This window comes from Lonchura striata, chromosome 3 (genome assembly GCF_050655825.1).
Source record: "Lonchura striata isolate lonStrDom1 chromosome 3, ASM5065582v1, whole genome shotgun sequence".
Classification (NCBI taxonomy): domain Eukaryota; kingdom Metazoa; phylum Chordata; class Aves; order Passeriformes; family Estrildidae; genus Lonchura; species Lonchura striata.
The window spans coordinates 110426088-110439855 of NC_140705.1; the positions used below are offsets into that span (position 1 = coordinate 110426088).

Below are 13768 nucleotides of genomic sequence, written 5' to 3' on the forward strand. Positions count from 1 at the left end.
GAACCAAGATGGCAAAGGAAAGGAAGGCCTTGTGCAAAGCGAGAATGTCAGAGAGAAATTGTTTTTCTGCTTCTTTTGATGGGAGATGCTTTCAAGTCAGGAAATTAGAAACAGGTGTGCCAGAGGGCACACACACATCCATGCACCACACTGAAAAACACGCGTTTCCAATTTTCAGACATGAAAGCGGCTCCTGTTGAATGGAAGGAGAAATGAAAATCGAGTTTGCTTTCCGCAAGCCACAAGCAGGGAGCTTATGGAGCTTTGACAGGCTGCAGGAGCCTGTCTAGCTATGAAACACACAGTACCTCAACACAAAGTTGTCGAGTTGGAACTTGTTTTAAAAGACTACAGAATGGAAACTTGCATTACTCATATACAGTCAAGAATGGAAAAATTCATCTAGTTTACTCCACTGCCAAAGTATGACTTTTTGCTTTACAGAAGCTAAAGACAGAAGTTACAGGTTATCTGTATTTTATCATCTATTCTACACAGCAGAGTCTTAACCTGGCCCTGTTGTTTCTGTCCTGTTAAGCTTTGATGTTATTTTCAGTTCAATAGTAGTCCCTAAAGTATCAGCTAACAAGTTAAAGAACTACTATTTCTGCTCTATTTCCTGGACAACTTCTAGTTATGCCTAATGGAAACACTGTGAAACCTGTATTTCAGTAAGCTCTGCTCTTCATTTCCAGCATCTCTAGAAAGATCTGACTAAAACCTTGCATGGCAGTGATTTAAAAAAAAAACAAAATACAGTACAATAAAAATATTTAGTTGGCAAGACACTGATACAAATAAATACATATTGAAAAAAATGTAATGCATAATTCTCAAAAGACAAAATGCTGCAGTCTAGCAGAATGCACTACAGTGTTGTATTAAAGTAACAATTTTAGGGGTTTTTTTCTCCTATCAGCTGCTGTATCTTGTCTTCATACTAGCAGGGGGAATTTTTAAATTACTGACCTGCTGCCAGAAAAAACACCTGCAAACAAAGTTCTGTCCAATTCCTAAAGCATTGATCCTAGAGGGCTCAGTGGAGCACATTCCTCCTGCAGACAGAATATCCTTAGATGATTTATCAACTAAGAAAATGCAATGGAAATTTTCCAAAAGGTTGAACCTTTAGTAAATTTGGGCAGGTTTCAAAGATAACAAAAGAAATTCAACATGCAGACACACTCATATCTAAAGCACCTTCTCTAAGGAAAGGAAGGAAAACATGTCTCTAAGTTTTTAATATGGGAAAAATAAACTAAAATCACTCCAAAAAAACAACTCATTGAGGTTTTCTACAATTTTACAGGTAAGAAAAAAAAATTGTTAGATAGATAAGGATTCATTCATTTGGCACTGTACATTCTAAATAGTGGTAAATGGCAAATAATTGATTTTAAAAGCGTTTTGTTAGAGTTACTATGAACAAAAAGAAATTCAGATGTATCTCCAAGAGAGGTTAGAATGAATTAAAAACGTAGGTCCCTTAAAGGGGATATACTTCTTACATTCTTCACTACATTTAAATATTTTGAAAGATTAATTTCAGTTAGGCTGTAAAGAAGGAAGCAAACACTTTTGCTTAGGCCTTCCTCAGAATCTTTGCTGCTAGTGATCTCTGTAAAACACACTATACCTTCTCTAAATTACATCACTTCTGTCATGTAAAACTCACAGGGAAGAAAGTATGACAGTAACTTACGTGTTTGCTAACTAAAGGTATAAAACCTCTTACTCTCAAATCCCACAAAAGTGTTTAAGACATAGAAAGGGAATTCAGTCTGCCACCATCTTCAATTCTATCCTTGCACCTATTTCAAGCCACTTGCACAAGGCACAGCACAGGACAGCACCAAGTGTCCAGGGCAGGGCTGGTGCTGCACAGCTGCTGGCCCTGCTTACAAAACACTGCTCAGCCAGCCCTGGGACTCCTGCAGGAAGCTACAGCTTCCACAAGCCTGTGCACCTTCAAGCTAATAGATATTATAACATCAAGTCCAATTGGAATTTCAAGAGGCATCTCTGATCATTGTATCCATCGAGTTCTGCTTCCCAGCAAGCCTTCCAAAGGCAATTCAAACAACCATTCTCAGCTGTGAACACTGCAGTACTGTGTTTAACTGATTAGCTTCTCAGTGCTACCATTCCCACAAATAATTTCTCAAGCTTCAAGCTTCCTCTCTCTTCTCCCAGACTTCTCTGGTGGTGCTGAGTTAGCTCACAGGCCACAGCACTGAGTCCTCCCAGCTGCATCTGGACACATGGGCTGAATGAACTCTTGACAGAAACATTCACTTCATAGCTAAACACTGATCTGTCTGGAGATAGACCTCCCCTTCCTCCAGCCTACCCTCTGCTTCATGGTAACAATTACATAACTCTTCTCCATTTGCTTCATTAAATTACCTCTTATTCCCCAAATCTTACAGGACCAGACTGATTTTGAGAGATAATACATGTGTCTACAAAGAGATTAATTGTATCATATCATCTATCTCACATAGTGTAGCTCAAACAATCTGTACAGGATATAAGATTTACATATGAAATTCCTCTGGGCATTGGACTCAGGACAGGCCACACAGACAATGCTGCACTTGTGTGTTCCAGAAGGGCTGACAACACATGCAAGTTTGAAGCAAGCTTTGTCATCACTTGGAAAAACTGTGGATGCCCCATTGCTGGAAGTGTTCGAGGCCAGGCTCAGTGAAGCTTTGAGCAAGCTGGTCCATAGGAGAAGGTATCCCTGCCCAGGGCAGAGGGGCTCCATCCATCCTTCCAATCCAAACTATTTCATGATTCTACAACACAGCACTGGCCAGGTATTCATTCAAAGGATCCCAACACAGCCATTACTGCCTTCAGCAAAAAGGAATCACAAAGCCAAAGCTATGCATTACAAGTCAATTTATTTGCATTAAAGCTTCCCTGAAAAGTATTTACTCTGTAGATTTGCACATCACTATAGTTTGTTTGCAAAAGGAGTTTTCAAGTAGGAATCTACAGATCAGTGGCTTCCATAAGGAGACCAAAATGCTGGCTGACAAACAATTTAACAACTACAGCAATCTCTGCACAGGTGTCATTCCTATCCCATCCTATTCCACATACCCATCCCACACTGCCTGCAAAACACCCATAAAACACACAATGGACTGCAAAGAACGACAAATGTGAACACAATTTGAGCAGCAAAAGGTGAGGCAAGGAAAATTAAACCTATATATTCCCTTATTGATGTCGATATCAAAAACAAGAGAAACCTCCTTGAGCAGGGGGTTGGACTAGACCTCCAGATGCTCCTTTCACACTAAACAATTCTGTGATTCTTCAAAACACAGTGTGCTATTTGTCCTTCATGGAATGATGTATTGTGTACACAAATGTATACCCAACACAGCTTTTAAAGAATTTTGATCTAATCTCTAAAATGCATTTATGAGAACAGAGGCCACTGCTTTTGTCATGAGACCTTAACAGTTTTCTAGGATCTTGGTGAATTCACCAACACAAGAAACTGGCAAGGAAGTTTACATAGAATAAATACATGTTTGTACATGTATTCCTGAAACACTGCTGTTTTCTCTATCTGATTTTCATTCCATTCCAGAATGGATTCTGTGCAGGAGAGAAGAGCAAGACATCACTACAAGACTTCTCCCAGACAGAATCCTCACCTACACCTCGTAAATAAATCTGGTATTTCCAGAAATCTGACATCCCTTGTACCTTCCCAACTCAACTATCAATGCAATTCTGGCTCAGTCCTGAAACCAAATTACGTTCATTAGCATCCTTTATTTTCTGAATGCCTTCAACGTATGTCAAGCTTCTACTCCTTCTTTAGGATCATAAATTAGGTCATATTTTAAATTTCCCTAGGATAACCTATGTGACTTTCTTGTATCAAATACTCTCTTCAAATAAATTTTAGTAAAAGCTGGAGATTTTGCAGCTTTGTGTCACAGACTTTCTGTGTTTTGTAAATAATGCAGGACCTTCTATCTTCAGAAATGCAATATTTGCTGGCCTCAATGGCTGGTACCTAGACACAAAACACACCCATCCTTTGTATGCTTTCCATTTCCTGCTGTTGTTAAGATGGAAGAAATACAGGACATCATTTTCAGTCTCTACACTTCCACTCAAAAATTCCACTTGTGTATAATTTTCAAAATGTCCTGCATTAGCTGTTACTGTAATTTTATATTTATAGTTATTGCTAAGGTTGTGCATATGCAAAGAGAATTAGTATTTCTCAATTTATCTCCTGGGAAAAATACAGCCTGACTCTTACACCAGCAGTATTACTTTTGGCAGTTAGTGAATTGAATATTCACAATATTCCAACTGGGCAGGAGATTCAGTGTCACACTTGATATTATTTTGAATGAGAAGAATATGCACAAAGTCTTTGATTCTTATTATGCTCAGGAAAAAACAGGAATTTTTTTCTTTAAGTACAGCCAAAAAATGAACTATTGCTTCTCCTGTGGCTGGGTTTTGTTCACAAATGTTTTCCCTCCAAATAATACCCATCTTCCTGTTTTTACATTTGTATACCAGCAAAAAAAAAACCACCCACTAAAGAGTTCCAAGCAGCCTAACAAGTGTTCTGGCCCCTTTTTGTGGAGAGATGGTGGGGGTGCTTAAAAGGAAGCCTGTTTTGTTTGTGTCTGTGTGCACACATGCATGGAAAAGCTTTTAAATACCACAGATTTGGCTTCTACTACATTGATCCAAAACACAGTTTATCTGTTAATTACATTTATACTAAATAAAGGCCATTGGTCATTCTCATCTCATTTACCAAGTTTCACTCTGTCTCCACCATTCCTGCACGGAATGGTCCTTGCATTGTTATTAGTTAAGTTGCCCAGGTATCTTGGGTGTGCCCCCAACACAAGTGCAGCATTCTTTGAGATTCTTGAATTTTAATACTGGTTTGGACATACTTAAATTCCTGTAATGTTTATCCTTCAGCGGCCAATAAAGTCCCATAATCATTCGTTCCCAACCAAAATATTAATTTTAATATAATGCAGAGTTTATACATCAAAATGTCTCCAAAAGTTGATGGGAAAGAAAAATCAGAAAGGCTTTACTTGTTTACATAGAAACTGAATTTTAGACTGAGAATCACAGAATAAACCTTGGATTTAGGGCCCCTTAAACTCACAGTCATTCCTCACAGCCATTCACCATGTCCCCCACTGTGTTTTTAGAAAGTCTCCACCTTTTGATTTCAGTTGTCCTGGGCCCTGTCAAACTACAAACATAAAATATGAGTTTTACAATATGCTGTATTTTGTAAACCTTGAAGTAATTTTTGAAAAGTCAAAAAAAAAAAAAAAAACCCCACAAAAAAAAAAAAACCACCAAAGACACTGTGTTCAAACTACATGGTCAAGTGACTGTTAGAGGTATGAAATTACCATGCAAAAAGTTGAAGTCATGCCCAAACAAGTACAGAACCACCACCTTTGGCACATTCAGCATAATAACATTATAAAAACAGCCAAAACTATTTAAGAAACAACTTGCTAAAAAGGCCTAAGAGCTAATACCAAATCCTTTCCTGAACAGGCAAAAGCAGGAAGCCTCCCAGCAGCTACAGGGCCAACAGAAAATCCAGGATTGTCTTCAAATAATACACAACCATTGAAAGAAAGCTACAGGAACTTGCAATTACTTTTAAGTACTTGTGTGGTGACATCTTCCCCCAGTCTGCCTTTTTTTTAATGAGGCAAGTACTGAAAGATATTGAAGCTTCAATTGGAGGATTTTAGAAGAAAATTAATAAAAGTTCAAGAATAAAGCCTACTATATTATTAACTGTGGCATTTAAACTAAAACTTCCTTTTACAAAGAAGTTTCTACAAAGGTAATCACTTTGAATACATTCATGCTTGAATATAAAGCCTGATATAACAAACTCTCAAGGTTTAACTTTCTATTCTCAGTGATCACTAAAAAGAAGTTTAAAAGTGTAAATCAGCACAAAAGAGAAACCTTTTATTTTCCAAAGAATTATTCAACTAAAATTTTTTTGTTTAACATACACTAATACAAAATAATTTTGAGGACACTTTTGATAAATCTTATGAGACATTTGAGTTTAACTTTTTATTCAAGATTTTTTTTTTTTATTCCAAATGTGATTTGATGAGTCAGCTATTCTCTGAAGTCATGTAACAATAAACATAAAATATTACTCAATGCCCACAGTAACCACTGTCTAATTTTATTCTTTTATTTCTCCTCCCCACAAAATGGAAAAAATTCCCTGTAGAAACTATTATATTTGTGACAAATTTATGACTCAAAGAAAAATTAAAATAAATAGATATGTGAAATTAAAACAACAAAATGCTATATTGTGAAAACCACAGAAATTTAAACTGATTGTAGGTTTCTTTTATGTACATCTTTTAAATACATTTACACACAGGTGTAAATGTCTGAATGTAAAATGAAACAAAATGAATGTGCACGTACACACTTTTTATTTATATATAACATGCAAGTTACATTTGTTGCTGATTTTTAAAAAAAAATGTTAACACAAAACCCATTTGGAAACCTACAAGAGGAGGGCATAATCACTACTACAAATACAGTCTAGTCTGGGTTTAGTTACATCAAGGGACAGTGGTGATATTCTGCTAAGAAGCACTGTTCATCTTGGAGCTTTTTAAATCAAGGCATCTTCTAGAATTTAGACAGTACATTTATTTTCTAAATATTTAACAATGCTATAACTTAATGCATTATTATCTTCCTTGGAAATGGCAGTTTCACCTGAATATTTGCAGATGTTTATACCCCCATTCCCATCTCTTCTTGTGATCCAGACAAGCTCTAAGTTTCATTATTTCAACTTTTCCTACAGCTTAATTTTCCATCCCTTTACTCCTTAATTAAATTCATGGTTCAAATCATTGGATGTTCATATTTTAAATAAGAGTCAGGCATCAATATATTTTAGAACTGCACTAAACATAAAGTACATTATAAAATAAAACATTATGAGCTTCTTAAATGGAAAAAAGAATGGTATTGATTACAGAGGAGTTCTCACTTCCTGTAAACATTTCTATCTCCCTCCCTCTCACAGACATACACATACTTTAAAGGAAAAAACAGAAACAAGAGTTTAATTAAACACCACTAGTCTGAATTTCAAATCCATGAATGAACAGATGGCCACGCTCCAAAGTCTGCCAGCAGCCACTCCAATTAACTGGGACTGGCATCAGGGGAATGTCATGGAAGCTAGAAGTTCTGAACCAAACAAATATCCATATATATGTGTATTTGTGACAGTTATAAATAGTATAACACTGAAGGATTTAGCACTATACAAAAGTGGTACCAGCAAAAAGAGAGGAGGCTACTATTTCAGGCCATCATTAAATCTGGCCATCTCCTGTGAGTGCACCAGGATGCTTGTCAGTACTGACACAAACTTCAAATCCAGCTGACTTTGCAAAGAACAGCTTTAAAGAAGTAAATAAAGTTGTCCACTTCAGCTCTTCCACAATCTCTAATATTGAACTTGTGCTCAATTAATTAATTAAAACACGGTCCCAAATACTTAAATATATTCAGTTATGTCAGTAAGCATTTATTAAACTAAAATCAATATGGTGTCCCTTGAGTAAAAATGTCTTCTGACACTCCTGCATTCAGTAAAACCATCCCCTGAATAAGCACCAAAAAGGACATCTGCTTTTCCTGACATTAAACTTAAGGGTGAACATCTACCTAAATTTTCAACAGTACACAACAGACATGAATACAGAGGAAATAAAAGCAATACAGGATATTCCTGATGCTCTTCAGCCTCTATCAAATTTTAACTCTGCAATCTGTCACCTTGCTCCCCCTCCTATTTCTGCAGCAGGACTCCAACTCTGCACTGCCCATGGGATACAGGTGACATTACCTAAATCTGAACTCTGCACATTTTCTTCACCTCTCCCTATACTGAATGCTGACAACTCTGACCCCTGAGCAGTGGGCAACACCATACATTTTGCAACCTGAAATAAGCACTTAAGAAAGAGTGTTACAAGTAGTTTTTCTGATTGAGGCTGTTCACACAACCAGGGGGAGAAAAAAAAAAAGTAAAAGCAACTCCTACATAATTTCACCTTAAGACTTTTGTGTTCTGTAAGGCATCAAATGAACACAATACATTTGTGTGTCGAGGACCCTAAGCTTTCCAAAGAGAACAGAAGTTCTCCTAATTCTTACATCACTTCCACAATTGCTGAATAAATATTTCCTGATACATCTTATTCCAGTATTTTGGTTTTGCCTTTTCCCTTCCCTTTCAGAAGGAAAAGAGAGATGAAGAAAAAATTCTCTTAATTACTCATCTGAAATAGTAATTAAATACTTTTGAGGAAAAAAATGCTGCATGTAATATTTTTGTATCCAAAGGACCCCCTGATTATCTCAGTCCTTTACACAAAGCTTCCATTCCCAGAGGTATTCTGCATTTAATACAATACTTGCCTAATTAGCACTTCTTCACAGGAGGACAGGTTCCCTAATACTTAACAAATACAGCACATCTTTTCAGTGCAATACAAAACACGATAAAAATTCCTATGGTTGCTAATTAACTAAAAAGGGCAATATAAGCAACCAACAAGAGATCAATTCATGGATTTAAATACAATACTGGCACTAATAAATGATACAAATTAAATGATACTAATAAACAAATGATACAAATTTCGAATAGAGTCTGGAAATTATGCTGGTATTTCAAATTTGGAACTAATTACAGAGAAAGACAGCAACTTCATTAATATTTATAAAAGTAATAAATACCTGAAGTACTCACAGCAGTGGAATAAGGATTATGAGCTCCTGTATTTTCAGCCCAGCAGCCACAACCATAAAGAGCTGCCTAAGGAAAAAAGCACATTGTTCATAAATATTAAGTGTATAAGATTTTTGCTTTATTCTATTTCCTTAAAAAAAAATGAAAACAGCATAACAACCTCAAACCAACAATAACAAAAAAAGAAACATGAGAAAAATCCAAGTATTAACACAAAAGATGACTAAGAATATCATAACCATATTGCAATTCCACTCCATTTTGCCACATCCTTTTGCTGTTCTTGAGATCTGAGTGTTTGTCACAGATACAGTATTCTAGCCTAGCTTAACAGAAAATGGGGGTAAAGATATAACCCTGTTCATATGAAGTCTCTTTCACTCTGCTATTCAAAAAACAAACAAACCAAAAAATCTACCTACATTTCAAAAAAGAACTGCTTTTTGGACAGTGCAAAATGTCAACCAAAACTACAGCTGTACAGCAATGGAGTACAAAATCTCTAATGCACCTCAAAATTCCCTAGCAATATGGTGACACATCATAAATATATTATTATTATCATTAACAATAAATAGAACTATACACAATTTATAAGCATAATCATAATTATATATAACACATCATAAATACCAGATAAGTTATTTTATTACTTTTGTCACTTTCTCCAATTCACAAGATCATTTAAAAATTAATTAGGACAGCTTCCCTAAATATTGAGAGAAATCTTATTTTAAGACTCTATTTAAAAGATGATTTAAGGATGTATTTAAGCCCAAGAAGTTAACTTAATGATTTCTCTGTCAAAAGGTAACTAACTACAGAACATCTTACCTATCACTGTTTTATTACAATGATGGAGGACACTGAAAACATTTACATATCAATTCAATGAAAATGCCTTCAGCATTTAACAGGAAGGGAGAACAGAAGTTTGCTGTCACAGCTTTTGCTTGACACCACACCTGCTTGTGACACTGAACAATCATTCCAACAACAACAAAAAAATGTACAATAATCACCTGACCAACTCTTCCAGGATGCTTCAGTGCTAAACCTCCACTGGAGACAGCAGCAGCAACATTTCCTTCTTGGTCAACAACAACTGCACCAACTGTATCCAAGGTTCCTGAGTCATTCTCCTGCAGGACACACACAAAAAAAAAAAAAATCCTAGCAAAAATAGTATATTAAAGTCAGATCATACTCCTTAGGAGTGTGCAAATGAGAGGCCTAGCAACCAAATGGATTTGTTATCATGCACTTGTACCCACTGCCATAAATCTTCCCAAAGTGCTGCTTTGCCTCAGACAAGACCTTAATAAAACTTCCCCAGTAACAAGAAGGCAATAAACATCTCAGAACTAATCCAATCCTTAGATCACCTGCTTTTACTCACAGAAGTGCCAGAAGTCATTTTTTCTTAGTGGTTGCCACTTGTCCACTAAGAAATGATTCAGTAACTGATGCCACATCAAAAGGCCTTTCCTAAAAGGCCCAAAAAAGCATTTTCAGAGGCTCTGATCTCTGAAGATGTGCGATTTTAAAAAAGTGAAATTAAAAAAAATCAAAACAACAACAAAAACCAACCCCCCCAAACAAAAAAACCCAAAGTACCCCCCCAAAAAAACAAAGCACCACCAAAAAAAAAAAAAAAAAAAAAAAGCAGCAGCTCTTTACCATGTAAAGAGAAAATACTGATATTCTGAGCAAGACAATAAATAGAAGCCTCAAGAAACAAATCTCCCCTAGGACAGATTCTGCCAGTCTTGTTCTCAGTTCAGGAATCTTTAGTGAGTAAAGCAGTTTTACTCTTTGTTTCTGTAACTAGAAGATAACTAGCAAAGTGTCCTTACTTCCATGACTTCTGAGTAGATTTACTCTGCCCAGGAGCAGGGGTCTTCCTTTATATCCTTCCCCCATTCCTTAATACACTACATTAAGTCGCTCTTAGAGAAGGAAGTTTTCCCCTCTCTGCCTAGGCTTAGCCTAGATTCCCCTCTCTGCAGAACTCAGGGCAGGGCACTCAGACTTCATGCTCCACCACACACACAGCATGCAGTGTACAGAAAACAAAACCAATAAACAAAATTGATCCATCATCCATCACGTACTCCAGAGATGTGCACTGTTGCTACACAAGCCTCAAGCCCCTTACATAGACTTACCCAGTGAAATAATGCCAAAGTTCTTTAAGATTTTCATATAAATGTGAATTTTTTGCACTAGAATTCAGAGGGAGGAATTAAGGAAAAAAAAAAACAAAAAACAAAACCTAACTATTCAACTTCAAATTTTCAAGTTCCCATCATCAATTAAAATTCCCTTGGGCATACTATGTCACTTAACAAGCATGGTTTCCAGTACTGTAACTCTTGATGATACTCTGCCCACACTTAATTTAAGAGAAAACACTTGGGTTCATTCTGGGTCAGTCTCAAAAGGAAAAATATGCAGTACAACACTACCATGTGCCACAATACTTCTCAAGCAACTGGAACTCTTAGGCAGGAGATTCATCCTTGGCTTTCACCCAGAGAAACAGTAAGTTTCTTCTCTGCACCTACACCTCTATCCTCCCTGGTAAGTTCTGCACTCAGATGTTGGCACTGACCATATTCAATATTAAAACAAAAGGATGGATGTCCTAACAATAAAGCAGAATAACTGCATAAAGACAGAGAGGGGTGAGAAGCTGGAGATCCACAGTTTCAACTGGTACTGGGAAGAAGGGTAAGCTGAAAAACGAGAGGAAGGATCAGGAAGGGTAGGAAAAGTAGAAACAAAAGGAGTTCTGATGCTGGGAGCAAAGGGGATAAGAAAAGAGCCATCTTCCTTCCAAGTTCTAAAGATGAAAGAAAATGAAGGAACCTTTTATTAACATCTCATGTGCAAATGTATTTCCCAACTCCCAGAACTCCCAGACACACCCTGAGCTAATACTAACCCAGTTCAAACAATACCACTCAGTGGATTGAAAAGACCTTAACCAGCAGAGCAGGCTGCTCACAGGACATGGAGATTTCCACCCTTGGAGGTTTCCAAGACCAGGCTGGACAAAGCTCTTTCCAGCATTAATTCTCTTAAGATTTCTCTTTAGAGGAGAACTACTATGATACAGGTGCTGCTGTCTACCCCCTGCCCCCTTTTATTGAAGGAAATTATACTGACAACAAAACTCCTAATTAATAAACAACTACAGATATAAAAATCTAGTCAAAGAAAATCTTATAGAAGTTACTTTAAATGAGGTAATGTTTTCTAAGGGAAACATTTCTAAGGGAAGATTGAGGTGGCCCACACAACCTTTCTGAAGGAAATCAGTATCTCTGAAGCAAAGGAATTCTGTATTTTTCTTCTCAGTAATATAAGTTTTGAGAGGGGGAGAAGGGACTGGTTTGTGACCAAAAAAAAAAAAAGACACTGATACAGAGATGATGCTGTATTTATCCTTATTCAGCAAACTGAAAACCAGTGATGTTCTAGTCCACATCCAAGGGGAAAAATACATTGTTAGTATCTTCTACATAAATGAACTGTACTGGCAACCCTGATTTCTGGACCAGTAAATAAAGAGCTCATCACAATTTAACAAAGGAACTTTCTTTACATCTCCCTATAGGAAAGCATCACGTGCCTGAGGAGTCACTGCAAGACTGCTGAAAAGACTTCCAGTGTCACACATTTCATCTCTACAAATCCCATGAATGTTGAAAAGCAGAGGATCCTGTCAAGCTAGTGTCAGGACAATAAAAACAAGTATGATAAATACTACAATTCAAAAACTCTAAAATAAGACCAAATTTTATACAGGTCCAATAGGGACTAATCAAGATCCTGTTTGCTCGTCCTTACCTTTCTATTGATTAATTTATTTAGCTACTTAAATTTTAAAATTTTGCAGGTTCCAAAGGAAACTTGGTGAAATCCGTTACCAAATTCTGTATCTGAGTTCAGATACTAAATGATACTTGTCCACTCCAAAGGCAGTTTGGGGATTTTAGCAATGCAGTATTGCAACCTAAATATCTATTACTTAATATTTTGCAAGTAAGAAATTGAAAGTCAGTGTTGTAAGTCAGACCTCACATTACTTAATTTGCACCTTGCAGCAGGAAAGGAAATTAGCTTATTAAACCATGGTCCAAATACTCGGATATTTGCTAAGAACATGCACACAAAACTGAAAGATGCTCACCTGCACAAATGCAGAGTTCTATCAAGCATTTTTTAAAACCCTCCTTCCCTCCTGCACATAAAAAAATTGTAAATATTCATCACTACAAGCCCCTAAGGAAGCAATTAGCAGATTAGGAGAGCTCTACTCAGTGCCCACTGAAAGATTCTACACACAGGGCCTTTTCCCTCTCCACTTGAGATAGTTCTGAAATGCCATGGAAAGTAATTACTACTAAATCTCATATCTGAGTATAACTGACAAAATACAAAATTAATCAGATTGAAGCTACTAACATTTCTATGCTATTACCCAACTATCCAATTACACAAAGCTTGATGAGCAATCCCAGCCTTCCCAGTTCAACAGTTGTTTTGTATGTAAATAAGAACATTTTGTTTGATTTTCATGTGCAAGATGAGAAAATTATTCCATACTGTATTTCCACAGATAAAGCCAAAACAAAACAACATAACATAACTAGAATGGGTAAAAATTATTTAGGTTTATTTTCCCATACTAAATGGATTTTGAAGCATACTTTTGAAAAGTGTAAGGTTTTATTATCAAAGACCATTTGCACACAAATATGAGATGGAACATTCATTTCATTTTTAAGGAAATTTCCAAACTGCAACACTAAATAAGACAGACACTAGGATTGCCATAGTTGACTGCTACCCTTACAATTACCTGCACATAGACAAAAATATTTTCTAAATATGTTCAGTCTT

General features: G+C 36.4%; 1 protein-coding gene across 3 annotated transcripts in view; it reads right to left on the reverse strand.

Moving 5' to 3' along the window:
* The window catches only part of TASP1 (taspase 1), a 76073-nt gene that overhangs the window by 28803 nt on the left and 33502 nt on the right, over positions 1 to 13768 (reverse strand). For all 3 annotated transcript variants that reach the window (XM_085576109.1, XM_077781855.2, XM_021527828.2), the window contains exons 9-10: positions 9880 to 9999; positions 8845 to 8923 (exon numbers count right to left, since the gene is read on the reverse strand). In XM_085576109.1, coding sequence (XP_085432235.1) covers positions 8845 to 8923; positions 9880 to 9999 — 199 coding nt within the window. The remainder of the gene's footprint in view (positions 1 to 8844; positions 8924 to 9879; positions 10000 to 13768) is intronic.